The sequence below is a fragment of the Pinus tabuliformis genome, chromosome 3_2, assembly GCF_031772625.1.
Source record: "Pinus tabuliformis cultivar Carrire ecotype Pingquan chromosome 3_2, CPIR1, whole genome shotgun sequence".
Classification (NCBI taxonomy): domain Eukaryota; kingdom Viridiplantae; phylum Streptophyta; class Pinopsida; order Pinales; family Pinaceae; genus Pinus; species Pinus tabuliformis.
This window is the reverse complement of record NC_142302.1, coordinates 546,616,853-546,641,527: the sequence shown is the minus strand read 5'-3', so window position 1 is coordinate 546,641,527 and position 24,675 is coordinate 546,616,853. Positions and strand designations below refer to the sequence as shown.

General features: G+C 40.7%; 1 protein-coding gene across 3 annotated transcripts; it reads left to right on the top strand.

Annotated features, from left to right (window-relative positions):
* The first annotated feature begins 1,469 nt into the window (after positions 1 to 1,469).
* Positions 1,470 to 2,474, top strand: LOC149181663 (multiprotein-bridging factor 1c-like). 3 transcript variants are annotated; one of them, XM_089416663.1, is made up of 2 exons: positions 1,470 to 1,625; positions 1,827 to 2,474. In XM_089416663.1, the coding sequence occupies exon 2, from the start codon at positions 1,864 to 1,866 to the stop codon at positions 2,299 to 2,301; it is 438 nt and encodes a 145-aa protein (XP_089272789.1). In that variant the 5' UTR covers positions 1,470 to 1,625; positions 1,827 to 1,863; the 3' UTR covers positions 2,302 to 2,474. The 3 variants fall into 3 exon arrangements, with proteins under 3 accessions (XP_089272789.1, XP_089272791.1, XP_089272790.1); XM_089416665.1 differs by having other exon boundaries at positions 1,473 to 1,625; positions 1,746 to 2,474; XM_089416664.1 differs by having other exon boundaries at positions 1,476 to 1,625; positions 1,737 to 2,474.
* Positions 2,475 to 24,675: the final 22,201 nt, after the last annotated feature.

Below are 24,675 nucleotides of genomic sequence, written 5' to 3'. Positions count from 1 at the left end.
TGCAACGCTCCAAATTCTCCTTCTACTCCGTTGTCTTCTTTGTATTTTGTTCTTGCTCTCCGTGTTCTGCACATGTTATTGCCCTCCTCCTCTTGCAGTCACCTCTTTCTTTTGTCCACCTTACCCTCGCTCTTCTTTGCCCTTGTGTGTTGAATTTCCCAACACGTCCCACGAGAACAGGGACAACATGGGCATTGTCCTTTACTCAAACGACCCATACTCCCCTTCCCTGCCTATTGTGCAGACTACTTAATTTGTTAGGGAGATAGGTAGGGGAATAAATGATGTGGGTGTGGTTTTGGGCTTAAATAGATCACAAGCAACTCCCCTCCTCAGATTTTTGAATCTGTGTCTACTCCTCCAACTAAGCCATATTGGTATTTTTACATTTATTTACATAAACAAATTCACATAGTGATATTTACATGAGGGGTAGCAAAAAGGGCTATTGTAGTTCTTCTTAGCCACTCGAGCTATGCCTAATTAACATTAGATTCATGTGGATGAATGTTTTTTTTTTTGTATTTTAGATAAACCCAACATCTTGCTTGACATGTAGCCACTAAAAACCTATGGGGGTCTACGATCTGTCCTTCTCTTTGTAAACTAGGTCACAATCAAAAGGATTTGAACCTTAGAACTCTTACTTTTCTCAGGATGCACATTACTTCTATCACCAATTGAGATGCCCCTTGAGACATGTATGAATGATTATTATTTAACCCACATATGTATGAATGATTATTATTTAACCCACATCAAATTCATTATTACTATATCTCTAATTTTGTATAACAATTAAGGCCATATGAAATGAATTTGAAATAGACATTACAATTTCTTTAACATTGGGCTATAAAACGCACCTCACTTCTCTCAATACAATTAAAAAAAAATCTAACCTCTTCCAATCAGAGTCTTTTATTCTTATGGTGAGTGGGTTTTAGTTTCCATGTTCGAATATCATAGAGAAAGGCCAAAAGTAAAAGCCAATTATGGGGTTGCACTTTCGCAAGGGGCATCTAGGAAGTCAATCTTACACAATGTTGGTGAAAATGATGTCTCTGTGTTGAACAAAGAGTTCTTCCCTTCACATGAACGTGAGCTTTAAAAAAAATTATGATGAAAGAATAATCTATTAATGCCACGATGGAAGAATAGAAATAGCGCAAAACTTTCCATTGAATAAAGAAAGTCTGATGCCAGCTCATCGCAGGAAGTTGGAAAGCCGTGGGCGACGTAGTTTATGGACTCGACCAACCGAATCATAGGCGGACTTAAACGCAAACTTGAAAATAGTTAAATAGGGAAGATGATTCTAGACACGAAGGTTCTGGACTCTCTCACCCACGGTTTTATGAAGCACGGAAGGCCGCAAAAATGTAACCATGGTTAAAGGATTGAGGTTATGGAGTTATACCGTGACTAGAAAACCCAAGGTTAAATAGGGAAGAAGATTCTAGACAGGAAGGTCCTAGACTCTCTCAATAACTATTTAAACCGAGTCCTAGGGTCCAGTCTCTGTATAAATTCTTCACAGGTTGGTTTTCTGGGAGCCTAGGATATTTGTTGATTTTTCTGCTGTTTCTTACACAGGGCACTGCCGGTTTGACATACATATTGAGGTAAGGTTTCTAAATTTGTAGTTCTGTAATTCAAATTACGACATTGTTGAGTTTTTGTAAGTTTCTGGGGTTAGGGATCTGTGAAAGTGTCCAGTATTGATTACATTTCAGGGTGTGCAGAGGAAATTTAGCGTAGAGTGCAAAATTAAAGCAAAGGATCTGTGAAAGTGTTCATTATTGATTACATTTTGGGGTTTACAGAGGAAATTTAGCGTGGAGTGCAAGATTAAAGAAAAGGATGCCAAGCCGAACGAACGGGCCTATAACGCAAGACTGGACGCCTGTTGTTCTCCACAAGCGTCCTCAAAAGGCGAGTGAAGCGCGTGATCCTAAGGCGGTTAATGCTGCAATCAGAGCAGGCGGACAGGTTCAGAGCATCAAGAAGTTTGAGGGAGGAACTAACAAGAAGGTTCAACCTCCTGTAAATACTCGCAAATTGGACGAGGAGACTGAGCCGACCGCCTTGCAGAAGGTACCTGCAGAGGTTCGACATGCGATTCAGAAGGCGCGTCTTGACCAGAAGCTGAGCCAGGCGGAGCTAGGGAAGCGGATAAATGAGAGGGCGCAAGTAATTCAGGAGTATGAAAGTGGTAAAGCTATACCTAATCAGGCCATTCTGTCCAAGTTGGAGAAGGCCTTGGGTGTAAAATTGAGGGGCAAACGAAATTCTCACTAGGTGTTTGATGTTATCAGTCCATAGTTTTGGCTTAATGACTGGTTTCATGTTTTCTATGGTGTTTTGCATCGTGCTCAACGTTCTGTCATTTTGATTGGAGCGTCACTCTGCCTAACTTTATGTATATATAATCTATCGATGTTAAGAACCATTTAAAGAAAGCATTTTGCTGGTTATTTGACCTTTGTTATCAATTCCGCTAGATTTCTTTACCTTTTTCCTTGATTATCAGTTCTGGTTTTCGAATTTCAACGCTAAACATTTTAGTGAAAATTCAAGGGTTAATGTGGGGTGAAGGGATTAGTGAAAAATTAGTATTACAGGGATTATGAAAAAATTAAATATTAAATAATTATTAAGTGCGCCTTTAAAAGTATTTTTCTAAAAGTATTAATGAGAGATCTGTAAGCTTTTACGTTGTTTTGATATTGTGTCGTTTAATTGCTTATGTTCCTCTACTCGCCAGATCTCTACTTATTTGATGGTCAGTTTTGGTTTTTGACCACAAACAAGTTGACCGAAAATTTAGTGGTTATTGTGGGGTTTATGGTATTACAGATGATATATTAAATAATTATAAATTTTGACATCAAAATTCCGTTCGTAAAATAATAATGAGCGGCCAGTAAGCTTGTACAATATTTTGGTGCGGTGTTCTATAATTTGCTTGAGTTTGTTATACAGCAAATGGTTAGTATGTGGTTATTGAAGATTGATTAAGGTATATTTTGTTATTTGTGGGTATAAAGGTATACCCACAATCTTTATTTATTTTCAGTATTCGATGCCAGGGACCTTAATAACCAAACCTCTACAATATTGTATAGGAGAGGAAAACTAGTTTTGCCAAAAGTTTTGATATGACATGTAGCGATAATTCCACCATAACTAGTGAAGGAAAAAAAGTTTTTGCGCTACCGAAAAGCAATTAACTAAATGGATTTATAAAACTTTAATAACTAAATGGATTTATAAAACTTTAATTAACTAAATGGATTTATAAAACTTAATAACTAAATGGATTTATAAAACTTTAATAAACTAAATGGATTTATAAAACTTAATAACTAAATGGATTTATAAAACTTTAAACAGATAGCAATTAGCTATGCTAGAAAAAGTCCAAAAGCCTTGATAAGTGGTTTTCAACTATGTGTGAGAAGATATACATAACATACATAAGAAGAAGATATACATGATATACATAAGAAGATATACATGATATACTATAAGGTGCAAGTTAAACAATATTCTGAAAACGTACTTGGGAATTTTATGATGAAATATAAGATTTATGTACTGAGAAGAGAGAAATCTTGAATAAGAAGATATACATGATATACTATAAGGTGCAAGTTAAACAATATTCTGTATTCTGAAAACGTACTTGGGAATTTTATGATGAAATATAAGATTTATGTGCTGAGAAGAGAGAAATCTTGAATCTAAAGCCCTGATAAGTGGTTTTCAACTACATGTGAGAAGATATACATAGGTTTTCAACTACATGTGAGAAGATATACATAATATACTATAAAGTGCAAGTTAAATAGTATTCTGGGAATTTTATGATGAAATATAAGATTTATGTGCAAGTTAAACAGTATTCTGGGAATTTTATGATGAAATATAAGATTTATGTGCTGAGAAGAGAGAAATCTTGAATCTAATAAGGGAGTTTTCAATTATCTGTGAGAAGATATACATAATATACTGTGCAAGTTAAACAGTATTCTGAAAACATACTTGGGATTTTATGATAAAATATAAGATTTATGTGTTGGGAAGAGAGAACTCTTGAATTTAATAAGGTTTCTGCTTCAATGATTATATCCATATTCCAGAAGCCCATTGAGAAAGGAGTCCTTTTTGAGAAAGGAGTCCTTTTTGGATAATGTTATCACCTTGGGAATTTTGAAGTCTGTTGACTTGTTGAATAAAATAGTCATCTTTATTCCCAAAAAAATTGATTCTGATCAACCAACAAGATAGATGCTGTCTCTACACATAAGCTAACACGGAAAACTCTGAACATATCCTGCATGTTTTTTTCACTTGCCCACAGGCACTGCCCATATGGCACAATATTGCAACTCGATATGGTTTCACCCACTGTTTTTTCTCTTCAATTACGTTTTTAAGAAATGGAGCAACATGAACAAAGAACAGAGAGCCATCTTCTTATTCGCCATTTGGGCTGTATGGAAGTGGCAAAATGGCAGAGTTCAGTTCAAAAAAGGATTCAAACATTTCTGTGGTTGCTTTTATTATATCACTTTACAGCTCCTTTGGTTTGGATGGAAAGAAGAGGATCTCATTTGGAAGGAGGCTATCGTCAAATTCAAAGAGAATTAGGAATAGAAGTAATTGCCTGACATTGTTGTCCGTGAACCCCCATGCGCTTTCTTTGATGGTGCAGCCCAACCAGGGAAATGTGCATGCGGCTTCCTCATCAGAACTATGAACTAAAAAGGAACAAGCCATTGAAATGTATTGGAATGCAGGTTCGGGATCAAACAATTGAAATGTATTGGAATGTAGGTTTGGGATCAAACATTGGAATGTAGGTTTGGGATCAAACAATAAAGCTGAAGCTGTGGTTTTAACAGGACTTCTTTCCTTTTGCAACTTTCTTAATATTCCAAATTTGAAAATCTATGGAGATTCGAGGATAATCATTGATCATGTTTTGCAAAAGCATTATATAGAAAACTTTCATCTAATTGGATGGTTGGACGGGATTGCAATGTTATGGAACAGCAGCTGGGACTATTCCATCTCCCACATTGACAGGATCCAAAACAGAGAAGGTGATACACTATCTAAAATAGGCTTTACAGCTTCCCAAGGCATTTGGAGGGTGCAGATTAGAACGGACAACCACTGCTTCCAAGTCCCGGATTTTTCTCAAAAAAAAATGATTTGCTGATATGTTTTTTCATTTTTCCATACAATGACTTAACTCACTATTGAGATATGTGCACTACAAATTTTTGTAAGTCTTGAAAGTCCTTTTGATTTTTATTCGCTGTAACTATTTCAGGTATACAGATTATATATGGTCCATACTATTTGTCAACTTTAAGGATTGTGGCATATACTCGTCAGTTATAATCCATCGGCAGTGTATTCGAGATAATGCATGTGTATATGCCTCCATATGAATCAAATATATATAATTTTTTTTCGTGCTGGAAAAAACCTATTAGGTTCCTTATTGGGTTCGTATGTCTTCGTATGTTTTCCTTATTGGGTTGGTATGTCTCGGATATTTTTGTGCTGAAATATGGCAGGTTGATACTAAAATTGAATGAGGTAGGTTGCTTCAGAAATTTAGGTTGTTTGAGAAACTGGAGTAATAGAGAATAGCGAATAATAATTGGTCTTGAATTAAATGGAATGAAAATTTGTTTTGATTTTTTTTTGAACAAATGTTCGAAATCATGAGATCTCTAGCATTGATAGGGATATAAAATATCTTTCCTCCCAAGCTTCAGTGGGGATTGATATATTGGAAATGGAGAAGCTGGTAGGAAGTACATTAAATCTTTAATTCTTAAAATAGATTTTAATAGATGTGAGGGTAGGCAGCTTAGGAGAAATTCAAGAGGATGCTAGTGTAGGCAGCTTAGGAGAAATTCAACAGGATGCAAGTGTGGATGAAATTGGCTAAAATATTAGCAAACAGGTCCATCTGAATATTACCAGAAGATGCTACTTTGGATACCGCAATGTTGTTTAAAATATTACTTAAAGGTGAGATTCCAATATCCAAAGAAAACGAAAAGGATAAGAGAACATATTACCTTGGATACCTCAATATTGTGTAAAATATTACTTTAAGGTGAGATCCAATATCCAAAGAAAACGAAAAGATTAAGACAATATGTGCCCTTGATACCTCAATGTTGTGTAAAATATTACTTAAACGTGAGATTCCAATATCTAAAGAAAAAGATTGCCTTTAAAAATTAATTAAAAAATTAAGTAATTTTGATGAAATTTGGTGAATGAAGGTTTTAATTTTAATTTTGGGGAGTTGATTAACATTTTTATTTAAAATAAAATTAAAAGATAAAATTAAAAAATAAATAAAAAAACATAATTTTTGAAAGCCATGGGTTTAAAGAGTATTTTAAGAGATAAAAGTAAATAATAAATAAAAAACATAATTTTTTGAAAGGATTGATATTACCAGCGAAGATGCCACTTTGGATACAACAATGTTTTGAATATTACTAAAGAAGATGCTGCTTTGAATACAACCAATACCAAAGAAAAAGAGGGAAAATAAATTTAATAATTGGTTAAAATATGTGAAGGAAGAAGATTCTAATTTTTGTAGGGGTTTTGTTGTAATGATTAACATTTTCATTTAAAATAAAATAAAAAATTTAAATTCAAATAAAATAAAAAACATAATTCTGGAAAACCATGATATTTTTAACCCATGATTTTTGTTCAGGATACTTTTAATTTAATGTTTTTGTCATGGTATTAGATTCTAATGCTGTTTATTTAAATGCTCAATACCATATTAATTTGCTTTTCTTTATATTTAAAAAAAATTTACATCTCAAGTGAAAATTTTGATTTCCTTGGGGCACTTGATAAGTTAAATAAGTTAGAAAAGTGAGATTCTAATCGAAGAAGAAGGTTGTCAAAAAAGGGTATTAATCAAGTTAGGTGATATTGTTAACAAAGTTAAGTAATATTACCATATCAAATTAAGAAAGTTAAAATATTTTATAATTTAGAAAAGTATTTTATAATTTAGAAAAGATTTATTATAAGATTTGAGAATTGAAGACACTTAGAGAAGCATGATAAATAATCTTAAATTTAAATTGAAATGGAATAAAAATATATAGATATATATATAAATTTATAATTATTGAGAAAAAAATGTTAATGAATTATAGTATTAGAAAACATGGTTATAACCACGTTTATCTTCGCGTAAGTTAAGGATTTTCAAGACCATAAAAAATGGTAATGAAACTCAGAAAGGCGAGGTTCTAGTATTAGAAAAGATGGCTATAACCACGCTTATCGTCGTGTACGCTGAAAAGGGTTTTGAAAGACTATATGAATCTTATGATTGGAACCAGCTTGAGCATCGTTTGAACATTTTTATTGTAAGAAGATATAGTATTAGAACTACCACATCAATAGGTGATATATTGTTAATAAAGTTAGGTGACGTTACCATAACAAAATAAAAAAGTTATAAAATATTTAATATTTTAGAAAATACTTATTTTAAGATAAGTTATAAAATATTTAATATTTTAGAAAATACTTATTTTAAGATTTGAGAATTGAAGACACTTCAAGAAGCATGATAAATAATCATATATTTAAATTGAAATGGAATAAAAATGATAATAAAAAAATTAATTATAAATTTATAATTTTATTTTCAAGATCATAAAAAATGTTAATGAAAGTATTTTTTTTTCTCGGTAAAAACTAAGTCTATTAAGAAAATATATAATACAGCCAGGAGTCCACCTCGGCTCCTAGAAGAAGAGAGAAGAGAGAAGAGCTGAGCATGAAGTAACTGGAAGAACAGGTGATATATTGTTAATAAAGTTAGGTGATGTTACAATAACAAAATAAAAAAGCTATAAAATATTTAATATTTTAGAAAATACTTATTTTAAGATTTGAGAATTGAAGACACTTAAAGAAGCATGATAAATAATCATACATTTAAATTGAACTGGAATAAAAATGATAATAAAAAAATTAATTATAAATTTATAATTTTATTTTCAAGATCATAAAAAACGCTAATGAAAGTATTTTTTTTTCTCGGTAAAAACTAAGTCTATTAAGAAAATGTATAATACAGCCAGAAGTTACATCCAAGAGAAGCAAGAACACAGGCAGCCGGAAAGGATAGGCTATCCACCTCGGCTCCTAGAAGAAGAGAGAAGAGAGAAGAGCTGAGCATGAAGTAACTGGAAGAACAGGGGAGCAGAAGCCAAGCATAGGATTCTACCCAACATGGGAAGAGTCAACTATGCGGCATTTTTTCCCTTTCTTTTTGCCAACTTTGACCCATTCAGGAGGGGACTGCTGAGCTGGCATGATTTGCAAACTGAGCTGGGCAGACTGAGAGATTTCCTTGTCTGAATCCGAGGTAGAGGATTCATGATTTCTTTTCTGCGAGATTGGCTGGACTGACAAATTTTCAGGCTCAGCCGAGGGCGGATCCTGTGCCATCTTTGCTGCCTCTCCTTCCACATTCTCCTTCTCTTCATCTGAGCTGAAATCAAAATCGTCCATGGGGGAGGGTCATGCGGCTAATGAAAGTTCTTATCCTCGTGTAAGTTGAAAAGGATTTTGAAAGACCATATAAATATATGATTTAAACCAGCCTGAGCATCGTCTGAACATTTTTATTGTAAGAAGATATAATACTAGCACAATCACATTAATAAATGTGATTGATATACGTTGTAGGCATCAATTTAATATATGCTATACTATATCATAAATTTAATATGCTAAATTAATATATTAATATATTAAATTTAAGATTAATATAAAAAATTGTAAGATTATAAAGTTAGGGAATCATAAACCCAAGGAATCATTGATATTATGAACAAAAGGAATTAGAAAACGAATGGGATTAATATTGTGAATCCAAAGACTCAATAAACCCGGGAATATATATATATATATATATATATATATATATATATATATATATTTGTGTAAAGTTGCTAGATCCCTTTTTCTATTAATATTTTATAAAATTGAGTTTAATTTCTAAAAAATTGGAGGTGGCGTCAACTTGCCCGCAAGAAACAAGGTGTCAAGTGCACGAGTCAACAGTTGGTGTGCGACGAGTTGGGTGGGCGCGCTCCCGATTAAATACGATGTGTCACCCCTTCAAGCCGGCGGTAGTCTTTCAACCGCTCTAGGCGAGGTGCCGCACCACCGAACATTTTCTTTTCATCAATACTTATGTTCGTGGACTACGCCTAACCACTTATCCTACTTAGTTTGTGTTTTGCAACCAAGTATTATTAATGTTTTTTTTATACCAATGAACACCCATACACATTCATTATCATCAGCAATTATACATGAAAAACACAATTGCACAGTATAAAGGGAGGGGCAATTCCTTGAACAATGAGTCTGCCCGATAATATATTATACAATTTTACAAAGTTATAATGCTTTACAAGTATACTTGGAAACTCCAAGTTTCATACTTAGCCAAATTTACAATCTTTGGCAAACTCGATTGCCCAGCTTGTCGTCGCCTCTGCACGGTTGACGCACGACTCACCAACCCTTCGTTCACCTCGTCGCACGATTGTGTTGTTTGCTCAATTTGGGCGCACCTCGTCGTCACCAAGTCGCCACACACGGGCGCCTCTGCACGAGTCGCACCTCCGTTCACAATCTCAACACTTCATCAAAAGTCACACCGTGCACACTTGCACGCCGGGTGGGCGCTCCCCCGAACCACCCAAGAACCCGTGCCAAGTCGTTGCACAAACCGGGCGCCCATGCCTTGTTCAACCGTCGGACGCTCCTTCGCACAATCGGGCGCCACACTTGTGCACGCCCTACTCCAACCGATAACCGAACTCGTGCTTGTGTTCCTTGCCCAAGAATGGGCGCATCTCCAAATCTGCGCCTTCTTCTCAATCTACACTTCGCACCTTTTTCTGCACCCTCCTCTTCATTAGATGAGCGATGAGCGATGGTTCAAATGAGCCATCATGCGTATAGTATATACGCTCCACAAGTGGTTGTGCTACATCCTTGGCTGACCTTCGTTTCATGTTAAACTAATGCATTTTTTCATGCTTGTGGTTGGTCGGCTTGTCGACCAACGACCTCAGCGATTACTTCCAACCGTCAACTTCGTATCGGTGAACGCCTATGTTGTTCATCCTATAAACATGGTCGATCAACCCATCTACGCATTTTACCTTATGTCTCCTCGCGCACTGGTCGTAGAGCTTCCATATCTTGTCGTTTCAAGTCGCACTTTAATCGGCGGTGAGTTCTCGGACCGTCGGCCCTTACATCCTCTTCCTAATAGCCATCCACCAAGATCAACACCAATGTTTGCCTCATCCTTGGTCCATGATGTCAACTCCTCCACATACTACAAACATCCTTGCAACATATGTAGAACTCCCATCTCCATCATGTGTCGTCCCTCCGTAGGTTGCCTGTCAAGATACCCCACTTGATAGGGACATCTGTCTGCACACTGGTACCCCTCGTGACTCGAATTAGTTGGGTAGTTAATCCAACCATACACCCAAACCACAAGAACGCACATCATTATGCCACCATCAGTCTTTCCCTGACTTCTACTACATCTTAGACTCATCAAGAATCTGTCTAATTCCCATGCTCAGGTCCATGGAATCTCCATCCCATTTGCAACATGTTCAGCCCATGGCCTTGTTGCACAAGAGTGTACAACCTCTCCACTCGCTTATACATCTCCATGTCACAACAGCATCTACACAACATTCTTTACTTCGGCATTCCCCATAGAATGTCCATGAATGACACATCTACACATGCTCTTGCATAATGTCCCTGCATAATTGTCATGCTCCATGTTTCCAACATGATGTCCATGACTCTAGTTGTCCATGATGTCCAACCCATGTAGACTCCATCCCAACATCTGGCCATCTGCATCCAAATTTTCAATCTGTCATAAAGAAGCCTCCTCCCAAGGCCCCTTGCTAAGGTGGTGCAGCCCCTTCCAATCAAGGTCCCTGCACCAACCCATCTCCAAGGTTGTCTATAGAGAAAGGAGGGCCAGGTAGTTTCCTCCTTGACTCTCACCCACTCATGTATCAGATTGATGTTGTGTCCTTAAGTATCTATGCACAGCCTCAATCTCTTCACATGTACACCCAAGCTCTCCAAGCTTGTGCTTTGTCAACTGAAAGTCATATATGCCTATAGCATACCTGCAAAAATCCACTATACCAGCAGGATCTCTACCTCCATAATCCTATCCAACCACTACCTCTGAAGTAGTGCTCGGACTTCCTTCTTTCGCAACTCCATTGTGAAGATCATAAGTAGAAGATGTCTCTGTCAAGTGCTCCAAGGTTCGTGAGATTTCCCTCTCACTTACTTCATTCTTCCTCGCTCTTGCAACGAAATCAATCACCTTTCCTTCCTTCGTTGTTTGAGTCATACTCATAATTCCTCTTTGCTCCACATCCTCATGCTTCACATTCAGATCTTTGGGATACAAAGTCATAGAATTCATCCTTGGTCTATACCCCAAGCAACTCCTATTCATCGAAACCATCATGGTTCTTCCTTCAGTGGTGATCAAGAGAATGTCCCAGTCCACCATTGGTATGGCTTGTGCAAACCTCATAAAATTTTGCCCCAACACCATAGAATGATCATCCATGTCCATGATCCTCAAGTCCAACTTTCCAAACCACGATCCCACTCTCACCTGAGTGTTTTCCATTACACCAATAACAGCTTTCATGGTAGAGTTGATTGCTTTGAAAGCACTCCATTCCCTCTCCATCTTTGCTTTCTTCCCAAAAGACTTTGCTACTTTCCTGCTTAAGAAGCTATGAGTAGCTCCCGTGTCCACCAAAGCTGCAAATCTCTTGCCCTTCACGGTCACCTGCGCAAAACTCAGCTTCAAGGTGTCACCTCCTTCTGTTGGCGTTATCTTGTGTCTTATATCAACAACCTTCTTCAAGAATTCGGCCTCAGAAGTGTCAATTGGCTTGTGCTCCAACTTGACATTCCTCCTAAGATATTTCACTTCCTTGCTTGTCTCTTTTAAGCAACTCGATCCTGGTCTAGCTTGATTCCCTTCAAGCTTGTCCTCCATCGCATTTTGCTCAAGTGCACCAACCAAGTACCCATTGACTACTTCCATAGAACTAAGCTTCCGAACATCCTCTGGATTGTCTCGGTAGTGAGTTCTCAGCCTATCAATGTAGTCAAGCTCTTCCTGCTCAATTATAATGATCTTCTTACCAAGAAGCTTCTTCTTTATCTCTTCCTCAACTTGCTTGATTTCGGCGTCCACCATGGCACTCTTCTTCCTTAACCGGGCTCTCTCATCCAAGAGCTCTTGAAGACCAAGACCACTTTGTCGGATCTCTTCATCAAGTTCCTTGAGTTCAACATCTGTCATACTTCCACATTGGCTCTTGAGTTCTTCAAGTTCCCTCCTTAGTTCCGAACAACTTTCCCGAATCTTCATGTTCTCAACCTTCATCGAAACTCAGTTAGAACTCCATCGAATCATCTGTTCCAACACTTTGTACCGGAAGACTTCACATGCATCATGGCTAGATTCACCTGCGATAGGTTCACCCACCATCTTTGCCTTTCAGTCTTCTCCAAGTTTCTTGCAAAACATGAACCATATCTTGTTCCACTCGTATGTGAAATCAGCTTCCTTCACCTACAAGTACCTACTTCACTGTTACCAACTTCCAAGTGTATGCACACCTGCTTCACCCAGCTTCCTGCAAGACTCCTCCAAGTCTTCAGACTAGCTCTGATACCAACTTCACTTCAGTGGATTTGTGTAGCAGCTTCAACCTTCAATGCCTGAATCAGCTGCTTTGATACCAACTGTCACGATAGTGCAGTGGGATCAACGCTTCATCATCAACCCGAACACGAGCTCTAATACCACCTGTCACGCCCCCAAGCCGGCGGTAGTCTTTCAACCGCTCTAGGCGAGGTGCGGCACCAACGAACACTTTCTTTTCATCAATACTTATGTTTGTGGACTACGCCTAACCACTTATCTTACTTAGTTTTTGTTTCACAACCAAGTATTATTAATGTTTCCTTTATACCAATAAACACCCATACACATTCATTATCATCAGAAATTATACATGAAGAACACAATTGCACAGTATAAAGGGAGGGGCAACTCCCTGAACAATGAGTCTGCCCGATAATATATTATACAACTTTACAAAGTTACAATGCTTTACAAGTATACTTGGAAACTCCAAGTTTCATACTTAGCCAAATTTACAATCTTCGGCAAACTCGGTTGCCCAGCTCGTTGGCGCCTCTGCACGGTCACTGCATCACTCACCAACCCTTCGTTCACCTCATCGCACGATCGTTTTGTTTGCCCAACTTGGGCGCACCTCATCGTCACCAAGTCACCACACATGGCGCCTCTGCACGAGTCGCATCTCCGTTCACAATCTCAACACTTCACCAAAAGTCACACCGTGCACACTTTCACGACGGGCGGGCGCTCACCCGAGCCACCCAGGAACCCGTGCGAGTCGTTGCATAAACCGAGCGCCCACGCCTTGTCCAACCGTCGAGCGATCCTTCGCACAATCGGGCGCCACACCCATGCACGCCCTATTCCAACCGATAACCGAACTCGTGCTTGTGTTCCTTGCCTAAGAACGGGCGCATCTCCAAATCTGTGCCTTCTTATCAATCTACAGTTCGCACCTTTTTTTGTGCCCTCCTCTTCATTAGATGAGCGATGAGCGATGGTTCAAATGAGCTATCATGCATATAGTATATACGCTCCACAAGTGGTTGTGCTACATCCTTGGCCGACCTTTGTTTCATGTTAAACCAACGCATTTGTTCATGCTTGTGGTTGATCGGCCCATCAACCAATGCCCTCAACCATTACTTCCAACTGTCGGCTTCATATCGGTGAACGCCCACGCTTTCCATCCTATAAACATGGTCGCTCAACCCATCTACGCATTTTACCTTATGTCTCCTCGCGCGCTGGTCGTAGATCTTCTATATCTTGTCGTTTCAAGTCGCACTTCAATCGTCGGTGAGTTCTCGGACCATAGGTCCTTACATGATGAGCTGGGCGTGCAACGAGTCAGTGAGTAGGCGATTTTGTTGCAATAAAAGGTGCGACGCTTGGACAAGTTGGTGAAGTGCAACGAGCTGGGGCGGTCAGTGAAAGGCACTCGGGGCACAAGCGCGACGAGCCAACGGAGGTCGAAAAATCGAAATTTGGCTAAGTGTACGAACTTGGCAAAGGCGAACTTATATCGCACATGTGGACCTAGCGGAGCGGTGACATGGGGGAGCCGATGTGAGTTGGGGGCGCGTTTGGCTGAATGGGCAGGTCAGCCTAGGCAAGTTGACCCATGACTTAACCATAGAGAAATGTATATATGGGCGGACACCATGGAGGAAGAAACACAAGTTTGGAAGTTCATAAGTGCGAGTTCAAGGTGAGGGCGAGCCAAAGGGTGAATGTGGAGAAGGTGCAAGGGGTTCTTAAACGTAGCATCGCACTGAGGAGCTGAAGTTGCAGAAACAAGCGGCTAAACGGTCGAGTGAATGATCGGCTGAACAAGTTTCTGAACGGAGGTTCTCAACGAAGTGCGCTGAACGAGTTTTTGAACGGAGGTTCCGAATGAAGTGTGTCGAACAAGTTTCTGAACGAAGTGCGCTAAACGAACTCCTGAACGAGGTTCTAAACGATGGGTTCTTGAATAGGTTTCTGAACGGGTTATTGAACAAGTTTTCTGAACGGGTTCCTGAACGAGCTCCTAAACGAATTTTGCTAAACAGTGTGACGAGCAGTAGAATCGGTGGGCGCTCTGAACGGTGGTTTGAGAAAGGCTACACGGTGCAGACCAAGTTGCAGATTTTGACAGAAATTGTTGAAGAGAAGTTGGGGTTCTCTCACAAACACTATTATTGTATTTTATGAAAGATTGTTATTATCATTGTGGGTAGACTCATATTCAGGGAGTTTCCCCTCCCGGTAATTATTCGTTGTGCATATGTGTAAATGGTAATAATGATGAAAGAAGAATAATTAAATGTTTCATTGTGTATCTGAATGTTTATACTTAAAAAGTGAAAAATATACTAAGTATGGAATGTTAGGCGTAGTCCACACTTGTGAGTATTGTTATAAAGAAAACGGGTGGTGGTGTCGCACCCCCCTTCGTCCGGTTAAAAGACTACCACCAGGGTAGGCCGTGATAGGTGGTATCAGAGACTTACTGAATACCGGACAAGAAGTGAAGTATTACACTTCGTGACAGGCTTAGCAGAGGTGAAGCTTTGTTCTTGGGCCAAGCTGAACGACAAGACATGGTAGGTTTGAAGAATATCAAGGGAGGCTCTTGCTGACCTTATACAGGTTGAAGCGGATGAAAGAAGAGAACCCACAGATTTGAGATGAACTTGAAGTCTTGGAAATGAATGTTGAAGGCGAACTTCTTCGACTTGGTTGAGCAATGGAGCATGATGTAGCTGCAAATTGCGATGATGAAGAAGAGGAATTTGTGATGTATAAGGATGTTGCAGATATGACAACGATTGAGGAGGAACTTGAAATTTCTCAAGTTGGGCCAAGATCGTGTAGTTTACAGATATTGGTGGATGAGGACACTCACATGGAGGAGCCTCATGGTGAAGTAAGTACTCTTATTATTAGTTGTGTTTCACTGGAGATTTTGGAGGATGGGCCATATGCAAGGAAGGGAAAATCAGTGTGCCGATGTGGTGGAAGATCTTACCATGGATGTCTACGATGAAACCTTGTATGGAGAGGCAAGGACCATTGATTGTTGCAGAGCTTGTTGGGGCTATTTGTGACTTTATGGTGGAAGGTGAAAATGCCCGTGACAAGGGAGGAACACTATGATCATTCCAGAGGAATGGGTCATGCTTTAGCCATATGGAGAATTGGTTAAGTGTCCGGCATGACTTATGGACAGATTGGAGAAGGGAACACACTTGGGTTTTGATGATACTTAGGTGGAATTATCATGGCCGAAACCAAGGGGAAGTCTTGGTGGGACCTTTAGTGGGGGAGCTATGGTAGAAGGGACTCATATGACTTGATGATATATATGATTTGGATGACTATGGGCGCTAGACTTGGTGGAGACTTTGATGAAGATGACCGATTGTTGTGATGGGTCTACTTAGTTGGACAACATGGGCAACTGAAGTCATGGACATTGAGTTGGGGAGATGGAGCATGGCAGTCTTATATAAGGACATTATGTAGGAGCACTTGTAGAGGTGTCACTTATGGGCATCCAATGAGGAGTGCCAAGGCAGTGATATTGTGTGGATGGATTTGCTAATGTGACATGGAGATATTTTACTTATGAGCGGATGGAGATGTTGTGCACTTATGTACAACAAAGCCATGGACTTGGTGGAGTTACGAGAAGAATATGGAGTAATCCTACTACATGGGGAGTTGGGGCATCTTGTAGAGACCTTGGGGGCTGAGACATGTATTCTTTCTAGGATGTTGGTTGGAGATGACTCATGGAGCTCATGATGACATGAGGTTGTAACTTTTGAGGACTTCATATGATAGCGGGCTTGGAGGATCTAATGCATTGAGGAGTTGAGGTCAGGGACTTAGATGCAGTATGGGGTGCATACTTTTAAGTACATTTATGGGGTGTACTTGAGAGAGTGACTTGATGTGGAGGATTGATATGAGACACTTTAGAGTGATGGAGTTGTGGCGATGATGATGCCTTGGTGGCAACACTTGAGCATGTGTTGAGTCGAGACTTAACCACTTTTGAGACATGGGAGTTGATTGGTATATGATCATGGGCAACACATGGGAGATGAGATAGGTGTATACTTGTTTCTTTGGTAGACTTGTGGGATGGCACATTACAGATATGATGGAGGTTGCTTTATGGACCTGGATGTGGCACATCGAGAGTCGGTTTGATGAGAGGATCTCTTCATTTTGAAGAGATGGATCTTACACATATATGGATGATGATGCTTGGATGTATGCGACTACATAGCAGCACATTGACATTAGCATCATGAACATCATGTTGCAAATGAGATGGGTACTACTTCATGGACTTGGGCATGGCTTACTTACATTTTGATGGACATGGGATTGATTCTTGATTGAGTTGATGTTGTGACAGGATGCTGAGAGAAATGACCGATGATGGCATGAAGAGGTGCATTCTCATGATATGCGCGTGACAGTTGGATTAGCTACCCAACTAGTTCAAATCATGGGGGTTGACAGTGTACTGAGATGTGTTAGAGTTGGATTGGAGTATCATGGCAATAGTTCACATGATGACAAAACATGATGGGTCAACACGATGTGTTGCAGTGAGCATGTATCTTGAGTTGGAGGGGCTAGCCTTCCACGGTGGGGCAGCATGTGGGGGTTGTGACGGAGGTGGTTGATGATCATGGATTGATGAGACTTTCTTATTCATGAACACATGAGCCTTTATGGTTTGTGCGATGACGGAGTAAAGGTGGGCATCATGGACATTTTGGATGTTGGAGCTAGTGACACTTTGCGATGTTGTATGATGGTGTTGTCGAGGATGACAACCATTTAGAGTGGAGGAGTATGTCAAGCTCATGAGTCGGTCGTTGGCGTGCGATGAGTTGGGTGGGCACGCTCCCGGTTAAACGCAACGAGCCGGGCATGAAACGAGTTGGTGAGTGAGCGAGTTGGTTGCAACAAGAGGTTGTGACAATGGGACGAGTTAGTGAAGTGTGATGAGCTAGGGCAGTCGGTTAAAGGTGCCCGGGGCATGAGAGCAACGAGCCAATGGAGGTTGAAAAATCGAAATTCGGCTAAGTGTGCGAACTTGGCGAAGACGAACTTATATCGCACATGTAGACCTGGTGGAGCGGCAACATAGGTGAGCCGACGTGAGTTGGGGGCGTGTTTGGCTGAATGGGAAGGTCGGCTTGGGAAGGCCGACCCATGACTTAACCATGGAGAAACGTATATATGGGTGGACACCATGGAGGAAGAAGACACATGTTTGGAAGTCTATAAGTGTGAGCTCAAGGTGAGGGTGAGACAAAGGGTGATTGTGGAGAAGGTGTAGGCGACTCTTGACCGCAACACCGAACCGAGGAGCCAAAGTTGGAGAAACGGGCGGCTGAACAGTTGGGTGAGCAACGGACTGAATGAGTTTCTTAACGGAGGTTCTGAACGAAGTGCGTTGAATGAGTTTCTGAATGGAGGTTCTGAACGAAGTGCGTCGAACGAGTTTCTGAACGGAGGTTCTGAGCGAAGTGCGCTAAATGAACTCATGAACGAGGTTCTGAACGATGGGTTCTTGAACGGGTTTTTGAATGAGTTCTTGAATGAGTTTCTGAACGGGTTTTCCGAATGGGTTCCTGAACGATTTTGTGAACAAGTTTCGTTAAACGCTGTGACGGGAGATAAAACCGGTGGGCACTCTGAACGATGGTTCGGGCAAGGCTACACGATGCAGACCGAGTTGCACATTTTGACAAAAATTGTTGAAGAGAAGTTGGGGTTCTCTCACAAACATTGTAATTGTATTTTATGAAAGATTGTTATTATCATTGTGGGCAGACTCATATTCAAGGAGTTTCCCTTCCCATTAATTTTCTGTTGTGCATACGTGTAAATGGTAATAACAAGGAAAAAGAATAATTGAATGTTTCCACTATGTATATGAATGTTTATACTTAGAAAATGAAAAATAAACTAAGTATGGAATATTAGGTGTAGTCCACACTTGAGAGTATTGGTAAAAGGAAAACGGGTGGTGGTGCCGCACCCTCCTTCGTGCGGTTGAAAGACTACCACCAGGGTAGGGGCATGACACCAGGTCTATTGGCCACCTGTCTACATCAAACACTGTCCAAAATTTAAAAAGAGTTTTTCTTACCATCCATGCTACATTGGAAACTTTATCATCTATATAATTCTTGCTTAAAAAGTAAATGCTAGCCGCCATATAGAAAAAAATATATTGGCTAGTCTGCTTCATTCATCTGAAGAATCAACAGGGGTTGGGGCTTTCGCGCTTGAACCCAGAACTTCACTTCCCATAAAATTTTGGAGACTAATCGATCATGTTCAGAGTGAAGTTGTTGTACAACCGCATTTGGACAGATTGTATCTCCCTTTGCAGGTCCTTCATACTTGGCTTTGTTGGCCTATCCTCCTCCAGGTCTTCTCTTTCCTTATAGGGTGTCATAGCGCGTGCCAGGATGTTTTTCATGACCCAATATTGCTGGATGGTTTGGTGAAACAACGTTTGACGTCCTCTGGTATTCCCATGATCTTTGACGATTGTTTCCCATTCCTCTGCTTCGATCTCTTGGTTTTCAATGTTTGTGTTTAGTTCTCTTTCCCATTTTGATATTACAGCTTTCACCTCAGCCAAAGTCCTACTAGTATGTGTTGATTAGGTTCTACATACTCTCCTTCCCTGTTTTCTTGCCTCTTTTTCTCAGACCTTTTCTTGAAGTCGGTTCCAGGCCTTTCATCTTTTTTCCCATCTTTCCTGGTCCTCTGTTTCCTTTCCTTCCCAGTTGGTTGCCTTCCTTCACCATCCAGTTCTTCTTTCTACTTTTTTCTTTTCTTTCCAAGTAGCGTAGATGTACCAGGGCTGGAGCGCGGTTCAAGTGCCGAGTCTTCAGAGTTCTCTACACTCTGATTTTTAAGCTACCTATAACAGAAACCAGGAATAAAGCATTATAAATCGTCATCAAATTTACCATAGTGGACTCATAGTATTTTGTGCTCTGTAAGTTGGTCATGTAATTGACATCATTCCTTCTGTTCTTGTTTGGATACTCGGCCTGAGAATTGGCCTCACTCGTTTCATTATTCCCCACAAACTTCCCCATTTCGGGTGAGGCTTCTCAGGCGCGAGCATTTTCATCCACTCCGTGCCCTGAAGACTATGATAACCCCCATCTACACCCATGTTCCCCACTCTCCCCACAGAGATTTGAAGGATAATAACAACACCATCATCATGGGTGCTTCCCATGAGAATTTGAATAACCCCTCTAACCAGCTCCTGCAAGACTTCCCTGCACCTCCACCCTACTATAATTTCAACCCTACCACCTGGTTTCCTAGGTTTCTTTCTTCCCTGGTTTTCGCCACCCCAACAGGCAAGACAGTGCTCCTCATTCTCCCACCAGAGTACAATTCTTATTCAATTCCATGAGAGAGCTACCCTTCATCTTTGGGTCCCCTCGAAGGAGCTAAGAAAAATCCCACTTAGGACGGTTTCCCTTCCCCAAATGCAGCCCTAATTACTGCACCTTTTTCTGCGAACCTTCTCTAGGTCCAAGATCGACACTGGGTTGAGGAATAGCAACATTGCCAACAGGTTAGGGAGGGGAGGGGGCACCAAGGCCAGTTGAAACTTCTAGCCTTCCACAATTATCTGTGACACCTTCCTTCTCTATCCACATTCTCATCCTTATCAGCTTATAGAAATTGTTCCGACAGACGCAGTGGAAACCACTTAGGATGACCCTGTTGGCCGCAAATCGACTCAGCCTTCTTCTTATACCCCAGAACCTATCTACCTCGAGGCTAAGATAAGGATTCCCAACCCCCCTTCCCTGGATGACAAGCCTGTCTATCTCCCCCCAGGTTGACAGGCCATATACCCAGGAAGACCAGGAGACCTCAACATTTAAATCAAATGGGGACACCATTAGAATTAACCATTGTTCTACTTCCAGATTCACTTTAGTGCCTCTTTCTAAATTAATTCTTTGCAGGAGCCAATTCATGTTTTCTAGACAATTGTGAGTGAAATCAGAGAGCACACTTAGTTTTTGCAATCAATAGTCGAACATTGTTCGACGACCTCCAACCCTCGGCTCTTACCACCTTCAGCTGCATGTCCTACCCTTTCTTTCTGCATACGAATACTTATCATCCTAGCCTTCTTTTCATTTTTTTTTCCTTTCCACCTACCCAACGTGCCGCTTGAAGGATTTGCCACGTGATCACTTCCTCTGTCTGCCGCCCTTCCTCTCACATGAGAGTCTCGAGATGGGGTTCCACTAACTTTCCCATAATTGCAGAACATTAAACTTCTCCTACCGCTGACTGCTCTTGTCACGAGTTGGCTATGTTTTCCTCGCCACTTGCCAGCTTCTGTGCCATCTGTCCTTACCTTCTTCCCTCTACTAATCATGCCAACTGTCCATCTACTCTTTCCTCTTCCCAACTTAACGGTTGTCCCTGCCCTGTATTTCCCATTTCCCCACTTCCATTTTCAGCTCTCATGGCCCCTGTCCATCCTCTTATCCCTCTACCCACCGTGCCATCTGACCGGCTATTCCATCCTCGACCCACCATGACCATTGTCCGTCCTCTCTCCCCTCTAATCTGCAAGGCCCGTCACACCCCGATCGGGGTTTTCTCCTTTTTCCTTGTCTATTCTTAGGATTTCCTCTAAACTACTCATGCCTTCCATTTGACTTAACTCATCGCCCCTTATATCAAGGTTTTTGCCTGCCTGTCCACACCCCCAGTTGGCTAAGTTGTCTGCTGCCACGTTACCCGATCTACGGACATGCATCGGGACAATGTAGTCTATCCTTCGTATTAGATTTCCTATTTCTTGGACCAGCCATGCCGTCCTCCAACTTTGGCTTATTTTCTCCCATCTGGTTCCTTGCTGGAGTTTTTTTACCATTTCTATTGCCAGTTTCGAGTCTCCTTCCACCTCTATTCTCTGAAAGCTTTCTCTCCTTGCAATTTCTAGCCCCCGCTTCAACGCATAGAGCTCAGCTTCATTATTGCTCGCTATACCACAATCCATGGCATACAAATGGATGGTATTTCCTTGGGAATCTTTGAACACACCTCCGGAACTTGCCGCCCCCGGGTTCCCTTTTGCTGCTCCGTCAAAATTAAGTTTGATGAAGTCTTCCTGGGGGAGCACGAAGATGTTTGGGGATTCGCTAGGAGGAGATTTCTGTTTCCATGAGTTTTTATTCAACATGTTGGGTTTTAGGCTTAATCTTGCCAATATACGACCTTCCTCAGGATTGGTTTCCCAATCCTCTGGGTACCAGTTCTCTGCTAAGATCGTTTCTCTGATATTCTGGACTGTCATTCCCCATAATTCTACTGTTGTTCTCTTTTCCCCTTTGAAAATTCTTCTATTTCTTTCCTTCCACACTGCCCAGAGTAGGAATCCAAGGGATATCTGCCAGGCGCGGTTCAGAATGGGATTCTGGTAAGGCTTCCTTCTCCATTTTTCCATTGTTAATTTCATGCTTGTTTGATCCCTATCGCTAAGGCTGAATAACTGCTCATGATATTTCCATAGCACCTCACTGTAACTGCAGGCGTTTAGTAGATGTTCCATTGATTCTGATTGTCCTTCACATGTACAATAGGCTGATGGTCCATGCATCCCCCTTATCTGTAGTTGGTCCCAAGTGAGTGCTCTACCATGCTGGATTATCCACAGAAAGAAAGCTATTTTCGGCCATAGTTTGTCCTTCCAGATTCGATCCCATATGGGAGGTCCATGTTGTTGGTGATGTCCTTCTTGTATAGTGAACATCCCTTTTATTCTGTACCCCCATCTTATTATATCCGGTCCTTCCGATATCGCTATTTTCCGGGACTCCATCTCCTTCTCGTAGGTTGCCCACTGAATAGATTCTGGAGCATCCGACCAATCTTGTTTCTGCTTCCATTTTCTCCAATGTTCCCCTGTGTCCAGGCCCCAATAATTTTTCACTATCTGATTTGCAGGGTTATTGGTGAATTGGCATATTTCCACCAGATCTGGTCTATTATGTAATTTTTCTCTCTGCTGCCACGCCTCGTTCCAGAAGCTGGCTTTGTCTCCTCCCCTTATTTCCCAGAAACTATGAGTTCTTATCAGTTCTCTATTTTCTGATGCTAGATTCCATATGGCTGACCCCTTTATGTTTTCCTGGACTCTTAGCCTTCCTTCTGTCGATCGTGGCATTCCATATTTTCTCCATATTTCTTTCCATAGATTTGTTCCTCCCTGAATCCATCTCCACCATAGCTTGGCCCCCATGACCTGGTTTAAAATATAGGGGTCTCTGAGTCCCAACCCTCCTGCTTTTATTGGCTTGCTAAGCCAATGCCAGGATAGCAGTGCCCATTTTTTATCTGTGTTTGGCCCCTGCCACAAGAATTTCTTAAAGATGTCAATCATCCCTTGACACATTGTTTTAGGGACAACTTGACTAGATAATTGGTAGATCGGAATTGACTGGAGCACTGCTTTCAGCAATATTACTCGACTTGCCATGTTCAGTGTTTTGAAGGTCCAGTTCTGCATTCTCCCTTGGATTTTTGCCAGAAGTGTCTTCCAGTTTGCCACTCTGATTGGGTGAAGACTTAGTGGGATCCCTAAGTATTTCGAGGGGATATTACCTATGCGGAATCCCATGATTCTTGCTAGAAAAGCTTGGGATGGGGTTGCAGTATTGAAAAAGAAGATGTCCGACTTATCCTTATTAATCTCTGTCCCAGAGGCACTCGTGAATTCGTTCAAGATTTCCATCAAGGCTCTAGCTTCCTTGAGGGTTTCTTGCCCAAACATCATTATGTCATCAACAAACTGTTGATGTGTTAACGACAAATCATTACCCCACATTCTAAGACCTGTAAATTGTTCGCCTTGCACTTTTTATTTTACATATCTTCCTAATCCTTCAGCAACCAATATGAACAAGAACGGGGACATTGGATCACCTTGTCTTAGCCCCCTTGTTGCGTTGAAAGCCTCCATCAGAGTTCCATTGAGAAGGATTGAGAACACCGGGGTCGAGATCATCGAATAGATCCAGCTTATCCATCTAGGATCAAAGCCATATGCTTTTAGGATTCCTTGTAGGTAATTCCAGCTTAGGCGGTCATAAGCTTTCGATAAATCTAGTTTTATCATCATGCCTTTAGCTTTTTGACTTTTCAGGGAGTGGATCGCCTCTTGAGCTGTAACAATTCCATCCACAATTTGCCTCCCTTTGACAAAGTCGGTCTGCTCTTGAGAGATTAATCCAGGCAGGATAGGTTTGAGGCAATTTACCATGATTGTGGCCATGATTTTATATATTACATTGTAGAGAGCTATTGGTCTGAATCCTTGCGGTTCTTTCGAGTGGTCAGTTTTGGGGATAAGAGCTAGGAAGGTGGAGTTCAGGGTTAGATGCATTCTTTTATTGCGTCGAGACTCCTCCACGATTGCCACGATATCTTCTCCTATGAATGGCCAAGTTGCCTGAAAGAACTCTGTTGTGAACCCATCCAGGCCCGAAGCTTTGTTCTTCGCAAGGCCTTTGATAACATCTTCCACCTCAGACTTAGTGATTTCCCTTAGTAGGGCCAGGTTCTGATCCCTACTCACTAATTGGGGGATATGCCGAGTTATTATGTTTATATTCTCTACCCTATCTATATTAGGTTCTGTCAGCAAATTTTGGAAGTGGTGGACTAGCAAGTTCTCCATGTCTTCCTTTTGAGTGAGGTGATTCCCTTCCTGGTCCACTAAGGAGAAGATCCTATTATGCTGACGATGTTGAATCATCGCTTTATGA